This window comes from Rhinopithecus roxellana, chromosome 7 (genome assembly GCF_007565055.1).
Source record: "Rhinopithecus roxellana isolate Shanxi Qingling chromosome 7, ASM756505v1, whole genome shotgun sequence".
Classification (NCBI taxonomy): Eukaryota; Metazoa; Chordata; class Mammalia; order Primates; family Cercopithecidae; genus Rhinopithecus; species Rhinopithecus roxellana.
Window position 1 is genome coordinate 57834635 of NC_044555.1, and position 17165 is coordinate 57851799.

A 17165-nucleotide genomic window follows, 5' to 3' on the forward strand; every position below is an offset into this window, starting at 1 on the left:
ATACATCCAGCACAACTCCCCTGACATAAGATGTTCCAGTTCCCCAAACCAGCCTAGATCCTTTCTGGTTACACCAGCTTCAGACCAGGGGCTGCCATAGCCATGCCTCTTATCTGCTCAGAAAGCTTAGAAGGTGCATTTGCCATCTACACACATATTTATGAAAATGGTGCTGCCTGTGGATGGATTTATTTTCTCTCTTTCTTTCTCTTTCTTTCCCTTTCTTTCTTTCTCTTTCTTTCTCTTTCTTTTTCTTTCTTTCCCTTTCTCTCTCTCTCTCTCTTTCTCTCTTTCTTTCTTGACAGAGTCTTGCACTGTCACCCAGGCTGGAGTGCAATGGCACCATCACAGCTCACTGCAGCCTGCACCTCCCAGGCTCAGGCAATCCTCCCAACTCAGCCTCCCAAGTAGCTGGGACTACAGGCTCACACCACCATGCCTGGCTAATTTTTAAATTTTTATGTAGAGATGGGGTCTCACTATGTTGCCCATGCTGGTCTAGAACTTCTCGGCCCAAGCGATCCTCCTGCCTTGGGCTCCCAAAGTGCTGGGATTATAGGCGGGAGCCACGGTGCCCAGCCTGATTTATTTTCTTCTGTGGAAAGGAAGGAAAAACCCATTCCTCATGCCAGATTGCAGGCATCGCTGTTGTCCAGGGCCAGCAAGGACATGTGTGTGTGTTGGGGTAGGCATGGGGGGAAGGACAGGGAGAGGGAGAGAGGGCAGGTGGCTCCCCCAAGCCTGCCCTCCTGGAGCTTCTAGATCCCTCCGTGGCCCCGTCCAGGCCGCCCGGCCTTCCTGCTGGGGAGAGACCCCTCGCCGGCTGCTCACTCGATTTTTGGTGGTCCCTTCCCACGGGCCTGCCTGGTTTGCCTCCACGGCCTCAGCGGCCACAAATGAGAGGCTGTGGATCTTGGGCCCAGTGGTCCAGAGTGTGGCCCATGCCAGAATGCCCGCTTCAAATCCCATCTCCGTGGAGTGCACTCTGAAGAAATGACGTCAGGCCATGGCAAGCCACCTGCCTCTGCGCCCCATTTCTCTCCATGCAGGTTGGAAAGAATGACACAGCTGCTCAGGGAAGCTCCCATACACCGAGTCTGCTGGGCCTTTGAGCTCCAGGGTGAACACCTGGTCCCATACCCCAGCTGCCCCCAGGGCTCCAGTCACCTGAGCCAAGCTTCTCACCCCCCAGGCCTCCCCAGTCCCATCGCCATTTCCTCCTCCCTCATGGGCCCCTCAATCTTACCATCCTCCCACTTCTGCCAGCACCTCCATGGACGGCCCTGACACAGGGGGAACAGTGCCCCAGCAGAAAAGCTCCAGGGTCGCCTGGATTCTCCTGCCTTCGCCTCCTGCCCTGGGTCCAACACACAGTCTTCAGAATGCTGCCTTGCCAGAGCGCCTCTGGAATGCACCCGCCTCTCCCCATGTCCACGACCACCACTGGACCAGGCCTCCCCACATTCTCTGCCCCAGCACCACCAACTTGCAGTTGCCCATGGCGAGGCAAGTCCAAGTTCTCAAGCCTGGCTACAGAGACCCCGCCTGATTTGCTGGCCTCCGCCACACCCTGGAAGCCAGCCCTCTACCAACCTTGCGTTGCAGCTGGTGGCAAACACTGGTTTTTTCTCAACGCCCCGTGGGCATGTCACGTGCAGGCCTGGCCTGGGGTAGGCCTCAGCTCCATCTCCTGCCAATGCCGGCCAAGATTCATGGTTCAAGGCCATGTAGCCTGATGGTGAAGTGAAGGGGACCTGTTGTTGACTCAGTCTTGCCACATACTGTGTGACTTTATTCAAGTTTCCTAACCTCCTGTGCCTCAGTTTCCTGACCTGTGTTTGTTTCTGAATGGTGCCAGTGCCAAGCCCAAGCCTGGCATCCAGTAGGTGCTTCGTGCCAGGTTATGGAATGCCTGCCCGATAGAAGGGCGCTGCCTTCTCTCACCTGCTCCAGCCAGGTGCCCACAGTCAGTCCTCCATCATGCCCGCTGTGGCCAGCAGAGGGCAGCAGCGCCCTGCCCTGCGCCATTGGGCAAAGGGGCGGGCAGAGAGAGGTTGGGCTGCCTGGCCAGGCTTGTTGGGATGAGTCGGGCTGGGCACGATTGCATTGTGGGCAGGGAGGCTGGGGCTCCGTGAGACGTGCTCCTGGCACTGCCAGCTACTACTTGGCCCTCGCTGGTGGTCCGCCAGGTAGGCAAGAGCTGGGGCAGGCTTGGGCTTGGGGTGCAGGGGCTACCAGGCTTCAGGCCAAGGCAACAGGGTGTGCTTAAGCCAGGGGGAAGCAAGGGTCTCAGGGTCAACTGGCTGGGGTCAGGCAAGAGCTCTCCGGCGCTGGCCCAGCCTGACGACGGCACTAGGTGCCTGAGAGCACGATGTCCCCCAAGGGGTAGCCCTGGGGTTAGGAGGTGGGGAACCGTGTTTCTTCCCCGAAATGGGAAAGCCAGCACCAGCCCCGGGCAGAGTACAGGGTAGAGAGGCTGCCCGCCTGGCTCCCCACCCCCACAGCCACCCAACTGGCCCAGCCAGGTGGCAGCAACCCGCTGCCACCTTGCCCTGGAGCCTACTGCTGCCGTGCTGTGAGGGAGGAACAGACCCCATCCCCAGTGCACCTGCTCCTGTGCCACTGGCCAGGGTGGCCTGTGAGGGTGACAGGGGGGCTAGCTGCTAGGTGCCCCTCTCTTCCCCACCCCCTGCACGGATGGCGTCTAGGCCAGCAGGATGGTGCTTCAGGGGATGGGGTGAACAGCCCTGGCCTGTGGACCCTCTGCCTCAGCCCATCTCAACCAGCCTCCTCCCGTGGTCCTGCTTGCTGCCACCATGCTGTACCTGGCACCACTTCACCAGTCCCCAGGGGCAGGGCTGGGCCGGGGGTGTGGAGGAAGATCTTTTGGACAAAGGCAGGCATTGAGGGCCAGGACTGGCACTTCACTCAGGCCCCAAGGCTATCAGCCTCGGCTCTGAAGCCCACCCCGTGCCCTTCACAGGGACCCAGAGGAGTCAGGGAGGGGTATGCTTAGTGACACAGGGGTTGCAGGGCCAGAAGGGGAGGGCTGGCTGGAGGAAACCCTGGCCCTTTGTCCCCAGATCCCGGGGGTGGCTCCCTGAGGGTGGGAAGTGGCAAGGAGCCCCCTGTCCAGAACAGCCCAGTGGGGGTGGCAGCACCAGCGAGCAGGGCCCCGGCCTGGCCTCTGGACAGAGGGAACATTGTTGTGGTGGAGGCAGGGCTGCCTTGGCCTGGCCACTATTGACAAAGCTGCCAGCTGTGAGGGAGCCTGGTCGCCAGGGTCTGGGCACCACCCCCACCACCGCCCCTCCTTCCCCAGGCCAGCTGGAATGGGGCTGAGCCTCAACTGTCTCCCTCCCACTCAGGACAATGCCCCCCACAGCCATCTCATGCCCATCGCCACTGCCCTGGGGCAGCTGAACTGAGCGGATGTGCCACGCCACCCAGGAGACCCCTCTGCTGCACCACTTCATGGTAAGTGCCCAGGCCCGGTGTCCCCAAAAATGTTCCTGGGAGGGGCAGGGTAGGGCAGGATGGCTCTGGCCAGGGCCCAGTACATACAGGCTGCAGTCTCCCTCATGGCAGACACTGCCACAGATAGCCCGGGGTCTGCAGGAAATGTCCATGCTCTTCCTGCCTGTGTTCCTGAGATAAGGGGCCTCTGGGCCTTCCTCCAGGCGCTACTCTGCCCTGAGTCCCAGCGGCCCCACTCTTGGTTGGCATGTGACCACACACCCAGGGCAGCATCTCTCTGTGGGGGGCAGCAGGGGCCACAGCAGGGTCTGCTCTCACCTCTCACCCTCAGCGGCTCAGCCCCGGGGTCCCACCAGGCACACCCAGGAGCCATCTCCAGTCTGGCACCCCTCCCTGCCCCTTCCCTGACCCCTCTCCCGGCCAGATCTCCTGGTCTGCTCTTCTCCCGGGACACTGCCACACTGAGGCCCCCTGTGCCAGGCCCTGAGAGACCCAAACTACTGGGGCCCATGGAGCAGGAGCAGGCCTCCCCGCACCTCTGCAGCCTGTGTTGTCTCTTGGCACCCCTGACTTCTCCCAGCACCCCCGCTGGCTTGCCCAGTGCTTCCTCACCCGGGAGCTGGGCGCCAGCATGGAGCAGGCCAGCATGGAACTGACCCCTGCTCCTCGCTGACTTGCTCCTTGCTCAGTCCGCGGCTGCCTGGCTCTTTCCCCCAGCTGGGGAGGGTTCCTCCTTGCAGCCGGCCCTGGCTGTCCAGGGCAGGTTTTTTCTCCCTGTCCAGTCCCTTGGGGCGCACGGTGGCCTCACTCCTCTCACTCCACTTCCATCTCTCTTGTCTGGGTGGTGGGCGCAGGGGCGCGTTGTGACACAGCTTCCGCCAGCCTTCCAGCTCCCGCGACCTCCCTCCCTCCCCTGCCCGCTCTGTGACTCAGAGTCCCTCTGTTAGCGCTCTTGCGGCTTTCCAGGACCTGCCCCCCTTCAACAATCTACATGCATATAAAGTAGAAGATGAAAGAATTCTCTCCTTGTGTGCTTGTGCGTGCGTGCGTGCACCCCTCCCTGCCTCTTGCTCCAGCTCTTGGACACTGTCTTTGTCCTTCCTTCTGTCCTCTCTCTGTGCTCCCTCTGTCTCTTTGTCTCTGCTCACTCTCCCTCGCCCTCCATCTCTCTGCCTCCCCCGCTCCCTGGCCCTGAGCACCCTGGCCTCTCTCCACCCCACCTTCCACCTTCCTCTGGTCTTCTATCTGCCTTGCGCTCCCACTGCCCTGACCTGTGCCCTCTCACAGGCCCCCGTGATGGCTCGCTGGCCTCCCTTCGGCCTCTGCCTCCTCCTGCTGCTGCTGTCCCCACCGCCACTGCCCTTGACAGGGGCCCATCGCTTCTCCGCACCTAACACCACTCTCAACCACTTGGCACTGGCGCCTGGCCGAGGCACACTCTATGTCGGCGCTGTGAACCGCCTATTCCAGCTCAGCCCTGAGCTGCAGCTCGAGGCCATGGCTGTCACTGGCCCTGTCATCGACAGCCCCGACTGCGTGCCCTTCCGTGACCCGGCTGAGTGCCCACAGGCTCAGCTCACTGACAATGCCAACCAGCTGCTGCTGGTGAGCAGCCGTGCCCAGGAACTGGTGGCCTGCGGGCAGGTGCGGCAGGGTGTGTGTGAGACACGGCGCCTCGGGGATGTGGCCGAGGTGCTGTACCAGGCCGAGGACCCTGGTGATGGGCAGTTTGTGGCTGCCAATACCCCGGGAGTGGCCACGGTGGGGCTGGTAGTGCCCTTGCCCGGCCAGGACCTCCTGCTTGTGGCCAGAGGCCTGGCGGGCAAGCTGTCGGCAGGGGTGCCACCCCTGGCCATCCGCCAGCTGGCAGGGCCTCAGCCCTTCTCCAGCGAGGGCCTGGGCCGCCTGGTGGTAGGCGACTTCTCCGACTACAACAACAGCTACGTGGGGGCCTTTGCCGACGCCCGCTCCGCCTACTTTGTGTTCCGCCGCCGTGGGGCCCGGGCCCAGGCTGAGTACCGCTCCTACGTGGCCCGCGTCTGCCTGGGGGACACCAACCTGTACTCCTATGTGGAGGTCCCCCTCGCCTGCCAGGGCCAGGGCCTCATCCAGGCTGCCTTCCTTGCCCCGGGCACCTTGCTAGGGGCGTTTGCCGCGGGCCCAGGGGGCACCCAGGCGGCGCTCTGCGCCTTCCCCATGGCAGAGCTGGGTGCCAGCATGGAGCAGGCCCGGAGACTTTGCTACACGGCAGGCGGCCGGGGCCCCAGCGGCGCAGAGGAAGCCACCGTGGAGTACGGCGTCACGTCGCGCTGTGTCACCCTGCCCCTTGTGAGTGGCATGCCCTTCCACCCCCACTCCCTCTGTGGATGGCTAGCATCTTTCAGCACTGGGCAGGGGTGCCTGCCCATGGGAAGTGCCAGCCAAGCTCTCAGCCAGGGGTCGGCTGAGTCTCCAGGTCTCCTGCCTGCTCTCCAGCCGTTTCTTTCCACCCTGCTCCCTCTGGATGCTATGAGCTTGCCAGGTGCCCGGGCCCTTCAGCCCTGATTGCTGGGCCTTGGGATCCTCCCAAGCCAAGGTGCCTGGCTGTCCTCCCGCTGGCACCCTGGGCATGCCCCCTGACTGCCTCTTTGCCCTCTTCCGGGGGCTGATTCTCCGCTCTCTGTCATGTAGGACTCCCCCGAGTCGTACCCCTGCGGCGACGAACACACCCCCAGCCCTATTGCCGGCCGCCAGCCCCTGGAGGCCCAGCCTCTGCTGAAGCTCGGGCAGCCGGTCAGCGCCGTGGCAGCCCTCCAGGCAGACGGGCACATGGTAGCCTTCCTAGGGGACACCCAGGGCCAGCTGCACAAGGTGAGGGCCTGGCCTTGCTGTCTGGCTGGGTGTGCCCCTGGCCACGGAGGCTCAGGGAAGCCCCCAGAAACCTCCACCTCTTAGCCCACATCCCACAGTTGGGTTGGGGGGCTTTGCCACACAGTGACTGCTGGTGGTGGCTCACGGTGAAGGTAGCTAGGGTGGCTGGGTGAGGTGGGCAGGGTGTGGTGCCTCCTGGGGACCTTCCTGTCTCCCCATAGCTGCCCTCCCACCTGGCAGAACTATCCCTGGTACGCAGGGCCTCACCCAGGGTGCCGCTGCTGCCCTTGTGTCATGGTTCCCTGCAGTGTCCCAGGCCTGAGGGTGCTGAATGGGGGAAGCGATGTGTTCTCCCTCAATGGCCCAGCAGGAAGGGAGCTGGCTCTAAAAAGGAGCCCCCACTGGGAAGAGGGCGTGTCCCTTGAATGGGCAACTTTTGGCCATCTGGCCCAGCCTTGTCCTTGTCCCCCCACTCAGGTCTTTCTCCACGGCTCCCAGGGCCAGGTTTACCACTCCCAGCAAGTGGGGCCTCCAGGCTCAGCCATCAGCCCAGACCTGCTGCTGGACAGCAGTGACAGTCACCTCTATGTCCTGACTGCTCACCAGGTGAGGGCCATCCTGGGGCTGAAGGGGCCAGCACATGCGGCCCGAGTCTCGTGTCCATTGCCTCTCTGCTCTGCTGCCCCTCCAGGTGGACCGGATACCTGTGGCGGCCTGTCCCCAGTTCCCTGACTGTGCCAGCTGCCTCCAGGCCCAGGACCCGCTGTGTGGCTGGTGTGTCCTCCAGGGCAGGTGAGCACGGGGCCTGTGCCTAGGCTTGGGCCAATGGGTGGTGTGTGCCAGGAGGCTGCCCCTGGAAGCAGCCCTAGGTGTCTCGGGAGGCCAACCCTGCCTGTTGGAGAGACTTGGGACCACCATGGAGGTCACCCATCTTGCCCCATCTCACTGAGCCATGAATCTGGTTGGTACCCCCCTTTTCCGACACCACCCAGCCTGTGGGCTCCTCATCTCAGCAGCCCCAGCCATGGTCCAGGACCCCCACACAGCTGCCCTCCAGCCCGTGCTGCATACGGCATTCCTAGGAATCCTTTAAGGCAGCCCTGAGTCTTTTTGTGTCCCTCAGCCCAGTCACAGCTCCTTTTTGGGGCTGGAGCCCATGCCTTGGCCATGAGGCCCGGCCTGCTTGGCCCCTTTCTCTCTGGGCACAATCCCGTTCACGCCTCCTGCTCATTGCACCCCACTGCACTCCACCTGGGCCGGCCTCCCCAGCCCCGTTGTCAGTCATGCTTGGAGTCTAAGACCCCCACGGTGACCGGATAAACCCCTGCCTGGCAGGTGTACCCGGAAGGGCCAGTGCAAGCGGGCGGGCCAGCCTAACCAGTGGCTGTGGAGCTATGAGGAGGACAGCCACTGCCTGCACATCCAGAGCCTGCTGCCGAGCCACCACCCCCGCCAGGAGCAGGGCCAGGTAAGCCGCCCACCACCACTGGGCCCTCTGGGCAGCATGACCACTGCCTGGAGCATGAACCCCACTTGCCTTCCGTCCTCTCTCTCCCATGGCCTCTGCTGCCGCCCCCAGCAGTGGCCACCCCCTCTGCTCTGGCTCCATCTCCCTGTTTCTCCCCGCTGCATCCCAGGTCACTTTGTCTGTCCCCTGGCTGCCCATCCTGGATGCAGATGAATACTTCCATTGTGCGTTTGGGGACTATGACAGCTTGGCTCATGTGGAAGGGCCCTACGTGGCCTGTGTCACCCCTCCCCAAGACCAGGTGCCACTTAACCCTCCAGGCACAGGTGAGTGGCCCATGGGGTAGGGGACTGGGGTGGAAGCTGGAGGGGGAATGAGCCACCTGACCTGTCCTGCCCCCACTGTCCCCTCCCAGAATACGTCACCGTGCCCCTGGCCCTGATGTTCGAAGACGTGGTTGTGGCTACCACCAACTTCTCCTTTTATGACTGCAGTGCCATCCAGGCCTTGGAGGCAGCTGCCCCGTGAGTCCCTGGGCCTGTCTCCTGGGGTAGAGGTGGCGACCCCAGAGGGCACTCAGCTGAGCAGCTGCCCTTCCCCTCCAGGTGTCGTGCTTGCGTGGGCAGCATCTGGCGGTGTCACTGGTGCCCCCAGAGTAGCCACTGTGTATACGGAGAGCACTGCCCAGAGGGCGAGAGGACCGTCTACAGCACCCAGGAGGTGGGTGGGCCCGACTTTCGGGCAGAGACAGGGCTGTCCCTTCTCCACCCTTCCCAGGCCCACCCGGCAGTAAGCCCTTTGAGTTCTAAAGGGCTGAAGGCTCTCGTTTTCCCAGGTGGACGTCCAGGTGCGTGGCCCAGGGGCTTGCCCGCAGGTTGAAGGCCTGGCAGGTCCCCACCTGGTGCCTGTGGGCTGGGAGAGCCATTTGGCCCTACGCGTGCGGAACCTTCAGCATTTCCGAGTGAGCTGTCAGGAGGGAAGTGGGCAGGGCAGTGGGGTCTGCCAACAGCATGTCCACACTCCTGACAGCATCCTTTCCCAGGGCTTGCCTGCCTCCTTCCACTGCTGGCTGGAGCTGCCTGGAGAACTTCGGGGGCTGCCGGCCACCCTGGAGGAGACAGCAGGGGACTCAGGCCTCATCCACTGCCAGGCCCACCAGGTGAGAGGCTGCCCTCCAAGCTTCCATAGACCCTCAGGAGTCTGCCATCTTTATGGAGAGCCTGCTTGGGGCCCACAGCCTCTGTCCCTGGGCCCCAGTCTTGGGGGAGAGGCAGGGAACAATCACATTAATTCTGGGGGGTGGCCCAGAGGAGACAAGAGTCAGAGGTGCCCTGAGTGGGCACCCAGCCTGACCCCACACTCTGCCCACAGTTCTACCCCTCCATGTCCCAGCGGGAGCTCCCAGTGCCCATCTACGTCACCCAGGGCAAGGCCCAGAGGCTGGACAACGCCCATGCTCTTTATGGTGAGCCTGAGGGCAGCCAGGCAGGCGGGGCAGTGTGGGTGGCAGATAGGAGGCACTCAGCACACTGCCTGACCTTCCCTAGTGATCCTGTACGACTGTGCCATGGGCCACCCGGACTGCAGCCACTGCCAAGCGGCCAACAGGAGCCTGGGCTGCCTGTGGTGTGCTGACGGCCAGCCTGCCTGTCGCTATGGGCCCTTGTGCCCGCCGGGGGCTGTGGAGCTGCTGTGTCCTGCACCCAGCATTGATGCGGTGAGCCCCCGCCTCTAGGGTTGAGTGCGGGTCTCCTGCTGGGGCCCCCACAGCCCAGTGGTCCACTTCTCCTGCCCTGCACTGTCCTGTCCTCCGTGGTCAGACCAGCCCTACCCCAGGCCCCCAAACCCCATCAGCTCGGTCTGGCTGGGTTGGTTGGCCGGCTGGGCACCCGGCACTGTAGAGTGGGGTGTGGGTGCGGGGGATCCCATCTGCCATAATTTGCCTGCTGCAGGTGGAGCCCCTGACTGGTCCCCCTGAGGGAGGCTTGGCCCTCACCATCCTGGGCTCCAACCTGGGCCGGGCCTTCGCTGATGTGCAATACGCCGTGAGCGTGGCCAGCCGACCCTGCAGCCCTGAGCCCTCTCTCTACCGCACCTCAGCCCGGTGAGGCACTTGGAGGGTGAGGATGGGTGGGGAGACCCTCAGAGATGGCCACCCAGAGATAAGGCAGGCCTGTGGCCAAGAAAACCTGGGGCACTGGGTCACGGGAGGGGTGGAGAAGGTGTGCTCGGTAGCAGCTGGCAGGCTGTCCCCTGCGTCCCTGGGCCCTGAGCAGCTCCCAGGCCTCGGCTTTCCAGGATTGTGTGTGTGACATCTCCTGCCCCCAATGGCACCACTGGGCCTGTCCAGGTGGCCATTAAGAGCCAGCCACCAGGCATCTCAAGCCAGCACTTCACCTACCAGGTCAGTGGCCTCCCAGGTGCGCCCTACGCAGGGGAGGGTGGGAGGGAGGGCCAGGAAGGGCAGGCGCCTAATGAGGATGCCAAGCTGGGTCTGCGGGGAGCAGGAAGCACCGCTGCATGTCTAGGAGGGAAGCCACAGCATGTGAGTGGAGGCGGGCAGCCAGGCCAGTCTGGGGCACGAAGCTCTTGGGAAGTGTTGCCCTGGGCATTTGGTGGCACCGTTTCCCAGGCGGGAAGGCTGGGACAGGAGCGGTGGGGGCAGGGGCGGGTTCTGCTTGACCCATGCAGTGCCCCAAGGAGGCAAATGGATTTCAGAGTTCAGAGCTCCAGGTCTGGGGCTGCAAGCTGTGGTGTGGAGGAGGCTGTCCAAAGGAGGGGAGACTGGCAGTGAGGATAAAAGAGCCCCACTCCTACTCCCCATGTGGCAGGGGTGGGTGGGAGGAAGCTGGCCAGCGTGCAGTGGCCTCTGGAAGGAGGGCGTGGTCCACTTTGGCCCCAGGAGGTGAAGCCCAGAGATGACCTGCGCTTTAGAACCGGAGGACCTTGGGCATGGCCCAAGGGGGTGAAAGGGCCAAGCTGGGCTGCCTTGCCTACCCAGCCCGCGCTGTTCCCCAGGACCCTGTCCTGCTGAGCCTGAGTCCTCGCTGGGGTCCCCAGGCAGGGGGCACCCAGCTCACCATCCGAGGTCAGCACCTCCAGACAGGTGGCAACACCAGTGCCTTCGTGGGTGGCCAACCCTGTCCCATGTGAGTACCAGTCTGCCTGCCGTCAAGTGGTGGGCACTCCCATAGGCCTCAGTGTCCTTTCTACATGGTGGGGGGGGGGGGTGGTGGTTCATTCAGAGAAGTGCTTGCTGTGGCCACCCCCAGTGGTCCCTGCGCTTGTCAAGACAGGCTAAGTAGGGCTTCTCCTATGGGGGCTGGGCCAGGGCTGGGCCAGGGCTGGGGTAGAGGGGTGGTAGTTAGAGCCAAGATGAGAGACTCTGCTACCCATCCTGCAGCCTGGAGCCAGTGTGTCCGGAGGCCATTGTGTGCCGCACCAGGCCCCAGGCTGTCCCAGGAGAAGCAGCGGTCCTTGTGGTCTTTGGCCATGCCCAGCGCACACTGCTCGCCAACCCCTTCCGCTACACCGCCAACCCCCGGCTTGTAGCAGCGGAGCCCAGTGCCAGCTTCCGGGGGTGAGGGTCAGCCCACAGGCCAGCCTGTGCACCAGGCAGGAGGGAAGGTGGGATGGGGGCTGGGCTGTGCTGCCCACCACCCGCCCACACCCGACTGCCATCCTGGCACAGGGGTGGGCGGCTGATCCGTGTCAGGGGCACCGGCCTGGATGTGGTGCAGCGGCCCCTACTGTCTGTGTGGCTGGAGGCTGACGCAGAGGCACAGGCTTCCAAGGCCCAGCCCCGGGACCCAGAGCCGAGGAGGAGCTGTGGAGCCCCTGCTGCGGATCCCCAGGCTTGTATCCAGCTTGGTGGGGGACTGCTACAGGTGAGCCCCTCACCAGCAAGCAACAGGGCTGTCCCTGACCATGCCCATGCCCGGTGGGGAGGGGGAGGGCAAGCTGCCATGCCCCTGGCAGTGCATAGTGGAGCCCAGCTCACTTCACCTGCGGCTGGCCCCGAATGTCCCACAGTGCTCCACCGTCTGCTCCGTCAACTCGTCCAGCCTCCTCCTGTGCTGGAGCCCTGCCGTGCCAGACAGGGCCCGCCCGCAGCGGGTCTTCTTCACCCTAGACAACATGCAAGTGGACTTCGCCAGCGCCAGTGGGGGCCAGGGCTTCCTGTACCAGCCCAACCCCCGCCTGGCACCCCTCAGCCGCGAGGGGCCTGCCCACCCCTACCGCCTCAAGCCAGGCCACATCCTGGATGTGGAGGTGAGGACCACCTCCAACCCTGCCCCGCCAGGCTGCTCAGGCCACCTCTGTGGGGGCCAGTGGCTTAGGCTCCCATGTGTGTCCCAGGGTGAGGGCCTCAACCTGGGCATCAGCAAGGAGGAGGTGCGCGTGCACATCGGCCGCAGCGAGTGCCTGGTGAAGACGCTCACGCGCACCCACCTGTACTGCGAGCCGCCTGCGCACGCCCCGCAGCCTGCCGATGGCTCTGGCCTGCCACAGTTCGTGGTGAGTCTGCACCCTGGGTGGGCAGATGGGCCAGGTGCCGCCGGCATGCACTCAGGAGCCTTGCCCACCCAGGTGCAGATGGGCAATGTGAGGCTGGCCCTGGGCCCTGTGCAGTACGAGGCTGAGCCCCCGCTGTCTGCCTTTCCCGTGGAGGCCCAGGCAGGCCTGGGCATGGGTGCTGCCGTGCTGATCGCCGCCGTGCTCCTCCTCACCCTCATGTACAGGTGAGACCCGCCCACCCCCAGCACACTTCCCTCCTTGCCATTGGCAAGGGTACCCCGGCAGGCGGCCAGCCTGGCCCTGGCCCTGGCTGATGCTAGCCCTGGGCTGCAGGCACAAGAGCAAGCAGGCCCTGCGGGACTACCAGAAGGTGCTACTGCAGCTGGAGAGCCTGGAGACCGGCGTGGGGGACCAGTGCCGCAAGGAGTTCACAGGTGGGTGCGGAGGCAGGGGAGACAGGGTGCCCACAGGGCCTGAACTCACACCTCAGCTGCTCCTGGCCTGCAGACCTCATGACGGAGATGACCGACCTCAGCAGCGACTTGGAGGCCAGCGGGATCCCCTTCCTGGACTACCGCACCTACGCCGAGCGCGCCTTCTTCCCTGGCCATGGCGGTTGCCCACTGCAGCCCAAGCCCGAGGGGCCAGGGGAAGACGGCCGCTGCACCACTGTGCACCAGGGCCTCACGCAGCTCTCCAACCTGCTCAACAGCAAGCTCTTCCTCCTCACGGTGAGGGCCTCGTGGCAGGAGTCCCCGGTGGGCAAGGAGGTGGGGCTGGGGAACTGCTTGGCCTGAGACAAACAGGAGGGAAGAGTGGGGCTTCCTGGGATGAGCCTCCAACCCTTGCCCAGCTCATCCACACCCTGGAGGAGCAGCCCAGCTTTTCCCAGAGGGATCGCTGCCATGTGGCTTCGCTGCTGTCGCTAGCACTACACGGCAAGCTGGAGTACCTGACGGACATCATGAGGACCCTGCTGGGTGACCTGGCGGCCCATTACGTGCACAGGAACCCCAAGCTCATGCTACGCAGGTTGGCCTTGACCTGGACCCAGTGGCAGGGGTGAGGGCTCGCCACAGACCTGCCCCCATCGCACCCTGGGCGGGCTCTGTCCAGGGGTGCGGGGGGCCAGGAAGCCCCAGAAGGTCGCGGGAAGGAAAATGAGATGTCCTCAGCAGGGACACAGGCACAAACGCCTGACCCTGTGGCCGGCTCTCCGCAGGACAGAGACCATGGTGGAAAAACTGCTCACCAACTGGCTGTCCATCTGCCTATACGCCTTCCTGAGGGTGAGGGGCACTGTCCCGCCTGCCCCCAGCCCTGAGTGGCAGACTCCTCCCCTCTCGCCATGTGGGGGTTGCTGCCTGCGCCCTACCTGACCAAGGCCCAGCAAGGAGGGGCTTTGGAAAGGGAAGGACTTTGAACGCTCTCCCGGGCTGGAGGCGAGGCAGAGGCGAGAAGGGCTGCCATCGATCCCCTCACTTGGCTGATGCTGGCTCATCTTGGCAGTGCAGGAGGTGGCCGGTGAGCCACTGTACATGCTCTTCCGGGCCATCCAGTACCAAGTGGACAAAGGCCCCGTGGACGCCGTGACAGGCAAAGCCAAACGGACCCTGAATGATAGCCGCCTGCTGCGGGAGGACGTGGAGTTCCAGCCCCTGACACTGATGGTGCTGGTGGGGCCTGGGGCTGGCGGGGCCGCAGGCAGCAGTGAGGTGCAGCGCGTGCCGGCCCGGGTGCTCGACACAGACACCATCACCCAGGTCAAGGAGAAGGTGTTGGACCAAGTCTACAAGGGCACCCCCTTCTCCCAGAGGCCCTCAGTGCATGCCCTAGACCTTGGTGAGAGAGCCAGCCCTGCCCACCCACCCCAGGGACCCTTCCCTACCCCTCTGGCACCTGGAGACCCTCATCTGTGCCTTACTATGAGCGTGGGGCATGGAGAGCAGGCTGTAGACTATCTGCATCCCTGACTCCCTCCAGAGTGGCGCTCGGGCCTGGCTGGTCACCTCACCCTGTCGGATGAAGACTTGACCTCCGTGACCCAAAATCATTGGAAGAGACTCAACACTTTGCAGCACTACAAGGTATGAGCAGTGGCAGGGTGAGGCAGGGCAGGGCGGGGCTGGGGCGGGGAGGTCGAGGCAGGGTAGGGCGGGGCTGGGGGCGGGGCAGGACGAGGCAGGGCAGGGTGGGAGCAGTGTAGGCGCCTCACTAGGGGTCAGCACAGCCTCCGCTCCCCATCTCTGCCAGGTCCCAGATGGAGCAACAGTGGGGCTCATCCCTCAGCTGCACAGTGGCAGCAGCACCTCCCAGAGCCTGGCCCAGAGGTGCCCCTTGGGAGAGAGTGAGTCCCTCAGGGTTGGCCCCGACCTGGGGCCACTGGAGTCCAGGCTGGACAGGCAGAACTCCTGGCCACGCATCTGCTTCAGCTTCATCCCCCACCCCACCGAGATCTTCTGCCCATCTCTCCTTCCTTTCTTCCAGTCCCCACCCTGCCCCACCTTGTCAGGGAAGTGGACTGGGCATCCCAGGCCAGGGGCAGGGGGCATAGTCCTGAAGCCAGGCTCCTGTGCCCTCAGACATCCCCACGCTGGAGGATGGCGAGGAGGGTGGGGTGTGCCTCTGGCACCTGGTGAAAGCCACCGAGGAGCCAGAAGGGGCCAAGGTGCGGTGCAGCAGCCTGCGGGAGCGGGAGCCAGCAAGGGCCAAGGCCATTCCGGAAATCTACCTCACCCGTCTGCTGTCCATGAAGGTTGGTGCGGCCCGGGCAGCTGGGCCTGAGAGGAGGCTCAGCCACGGGCCCCCGACTGAGCCAGGGAGTGGGAGGGGCAGGGGCAGCCTGGGCCGTGGATGGCCCCCACACCCTGCCCTCCACATGGCCCTTATCCCCTGCCTCGCAGGGCACGCTGCAGAAGTTTGTGGACGACACCTTCCAGGCCATTCTCAGTGTGAACCAGCCCATCCCCATTGCTGTCAAGTACCTGTTTGACCTTCTGGATGAACTCGCAGAGAAGCACGGCATCGAGGACCCAGGGACCCTGCACATCTGGAAGACGAACAGGTGCCCTTCCTGCTGCCCCACCCCTGCTGTGCACATGGTCCACTGAGTCCCAGAGGGACCAGGCCATTCCCAGGGTGGATGCACCCACCTGCGGTTTCTGGAACTTACAGGAAGATCTAGGGCCCAGGTCACCTGGGCCACCAGGCCAGCTTCCAGTGGCCCCTGGCCCCAAGTGTGTTGCCAGTAGGCTGGAGTGCATGGGGCGGAGATCACGATGGCGGGCCAGGGCCTCACGCCCACGCCCGCCCTGCGCCCCCAGTCTGCTGCTGCGGTTCTGGGTGAATGCCTTGAAGAACCCACAGCTCATCTTTGATGTACGGGTGTCGGACAACGTGGACGCTATCCTTGCTGTCATCGCCCAGACCTTTATTGACTCCTGTACCACCTCAGAGCATAAAGTGGGCCGGGTGAGAGCAGTGCCAGCAGCAGCAGGTGGCAGGGGCTTGAGGAGGAAAGGCTTATGGGGGAAGCCTGGAGGGCTCTGTGCAGAGCTCTGGGTGGGTGGTGGCAGCGTCATGGTGGCACCTTCACCTCCTAGCTCATGCCTAGCACCTTCCCTCCCTCTGGAGCAGGATTCCCCAGTGAACAAACTGCTCTATGCCCGGGAGATCCCACGCTACAAGCAAATGGTGGAGAGGTGGGTATCAGAGGCATCGGGGCTGCGGGGAATGGGGGCTGCCCCACCCCTAACTAAGTCTGTTCCTCCAGATACTACGCGGACATTCGCCAGAGCTCTCCGGCAAGCTACCAGGAGATGAACTCTGCCCTGGCTGAGCTCTCCGGGGTGAGGCATGGCCCAGGGGGTGCGCCTGTCCACATGTGGGTGGAAAGACTAGCAGAGGGGGGGATTGGGCTTGAGGACCAGGCTGGGACCTCACTGCCTCCCTCCACATGGTGCCCCCAGAGCTACACTTCTGCTCCCCACTGTCTGGAGGCTCTGCAAGAACTCTACAACCACATCCACAGGTACTACGATCAGGTGAGGCCCAGGGCACTCCAGAGGGGAGGCGCAGCGGAGCGGGAGGCCCGTGGACCCTCCCGGGGGAGCAACGGTGCCAGCCCATGCTGGCGGGGACCAGGCTGGGGAAGGGACTCGGCTTTCGTTCAGATTTCCCAGGGAGACCCCAGGCAGCCCCCACTGGATCCCCAGGCTCCTGCAGAGATGGAAGGAGGGTGGGTGGCCCTGGGCCAGCAGGCAGAGGGACAGGCTCAGACAGGCACCTTCCTCTGCCCGGGCAGATTATCAGTGCCCTGGAGGAGGACCCTGTGGGCCAGAAGCTGCAGCTGGCCTGCCGCCTGCAGCAAGTCGCCGCCCTGGTGGAGAACAAAGTGACTGACCTGTGAGCTCTGGCTCAGACAGCAGCAAGCCGGATCCACCACCACCGCAGTGCCTTATGACCCCGGAACCGAGCCAGCCACTGAGGGGAGCTGGCAGAGCCTGGGGGCGCAGGGTGCACAGCCAGGCGCTGTGCCCAGCAGTGGGCTCCCTGCCTACCACCTCCCCTGCCAGCCCACCCACCTTCCCCCCACCTGAGATTGTTTCTAATTTATAAGGACCCCCCCTTCTTCCCCCTCTCCCCACTATATTTATTTGCCTGCTGGAAAATCACATCTGGAAATAAAATAGAAATATATCTTTATTTTGAGATGGAGTCTTGCTCTCTCAGGCTGGAGTGCAGTGGCGCGATCTCAGCTTACTGCAACCTCTGTTTCCCGGGTTCAAGCAATTCTCCTGCCTCAGCCTCCCGAGTAGCTGGGATTACAGGCGTGTGCCACCACACCTAATTT

The 17165-nt window shown here is 63.9% G+C and overlaps 1 protein-coding gene across 2 annotated transcripts; it reads left to right on the forward strand.

The window, feature by feature from the left end:
• Nucleotides 1-2080: 2080 nt before the first annotated feature.
• On the forward strand, nucleotides 2081-17021 carry PLXNB3 (plexin B3). Of its 2 annotated transcripts, XM_030933475.1 has the most exons (36): nucleotides 2081-2189; nucleotides 3369-3477; nucleotides 4765-5805; nucleotides 6148-6327; nucleotides 6805-6933; nucleotides 7019-7119; nucleotides 7663-7795; nucleotides 7965-8121; nucleotides 8211-8319; nucleotides 8401-8515; nucleotides 8631-8756; nucleotides 8838-8954; nucleotides 9167-9260; nucleotides 9343-9512; nucleotides 9748-9899; nucleotides 10094-10199; nucleotides 10814-10944; nucleotides 11199-11375; nucleotides 11487-11682; nucleotides 11828-12067; nucleotides 12155-12313; nucleotides 12386-12537; nucleotides 12647-12747; nucleotides 12821-13044; nucleotides 13167-13345; nucleotides 13536-13602; nucleotides 13828-14155; nucleotides 14297-14400; nucleotides 14567-14660; nucleotides 14896-15068; nucleotides 15217-15377; nucleotides 15637-15784; nucleotides 15950-16014; nucleotides 16086-16161; nucleotides 16282-16356; nucleotides 16617-17021. In XM_030933475.1, exons 2-36 carry the CDS (start codon nucleotides 3433-3435, stop codon nucleotides 16719-16721), a joined length of 5730 nt encoding a protein of 1909 aa, XP_030789335.1. In that variant the 5' UTR covers nucleotides 2081-2189; nucleotides 3369-3432; the 3' UTR covers nucleotides 16722-17021. The 2 variants fall into 2 exon arrangements, with proteins under 2 accessions (XP_030789335.1, XP_030789336.1); XM_030933476.1 differs by lacking the exon at nucleotides 2081-2189 and having other exon boundaries at nucleotides 3366-3477.
• Nucleotides 17022-17165: the final 144 nt, after the last annotated feature.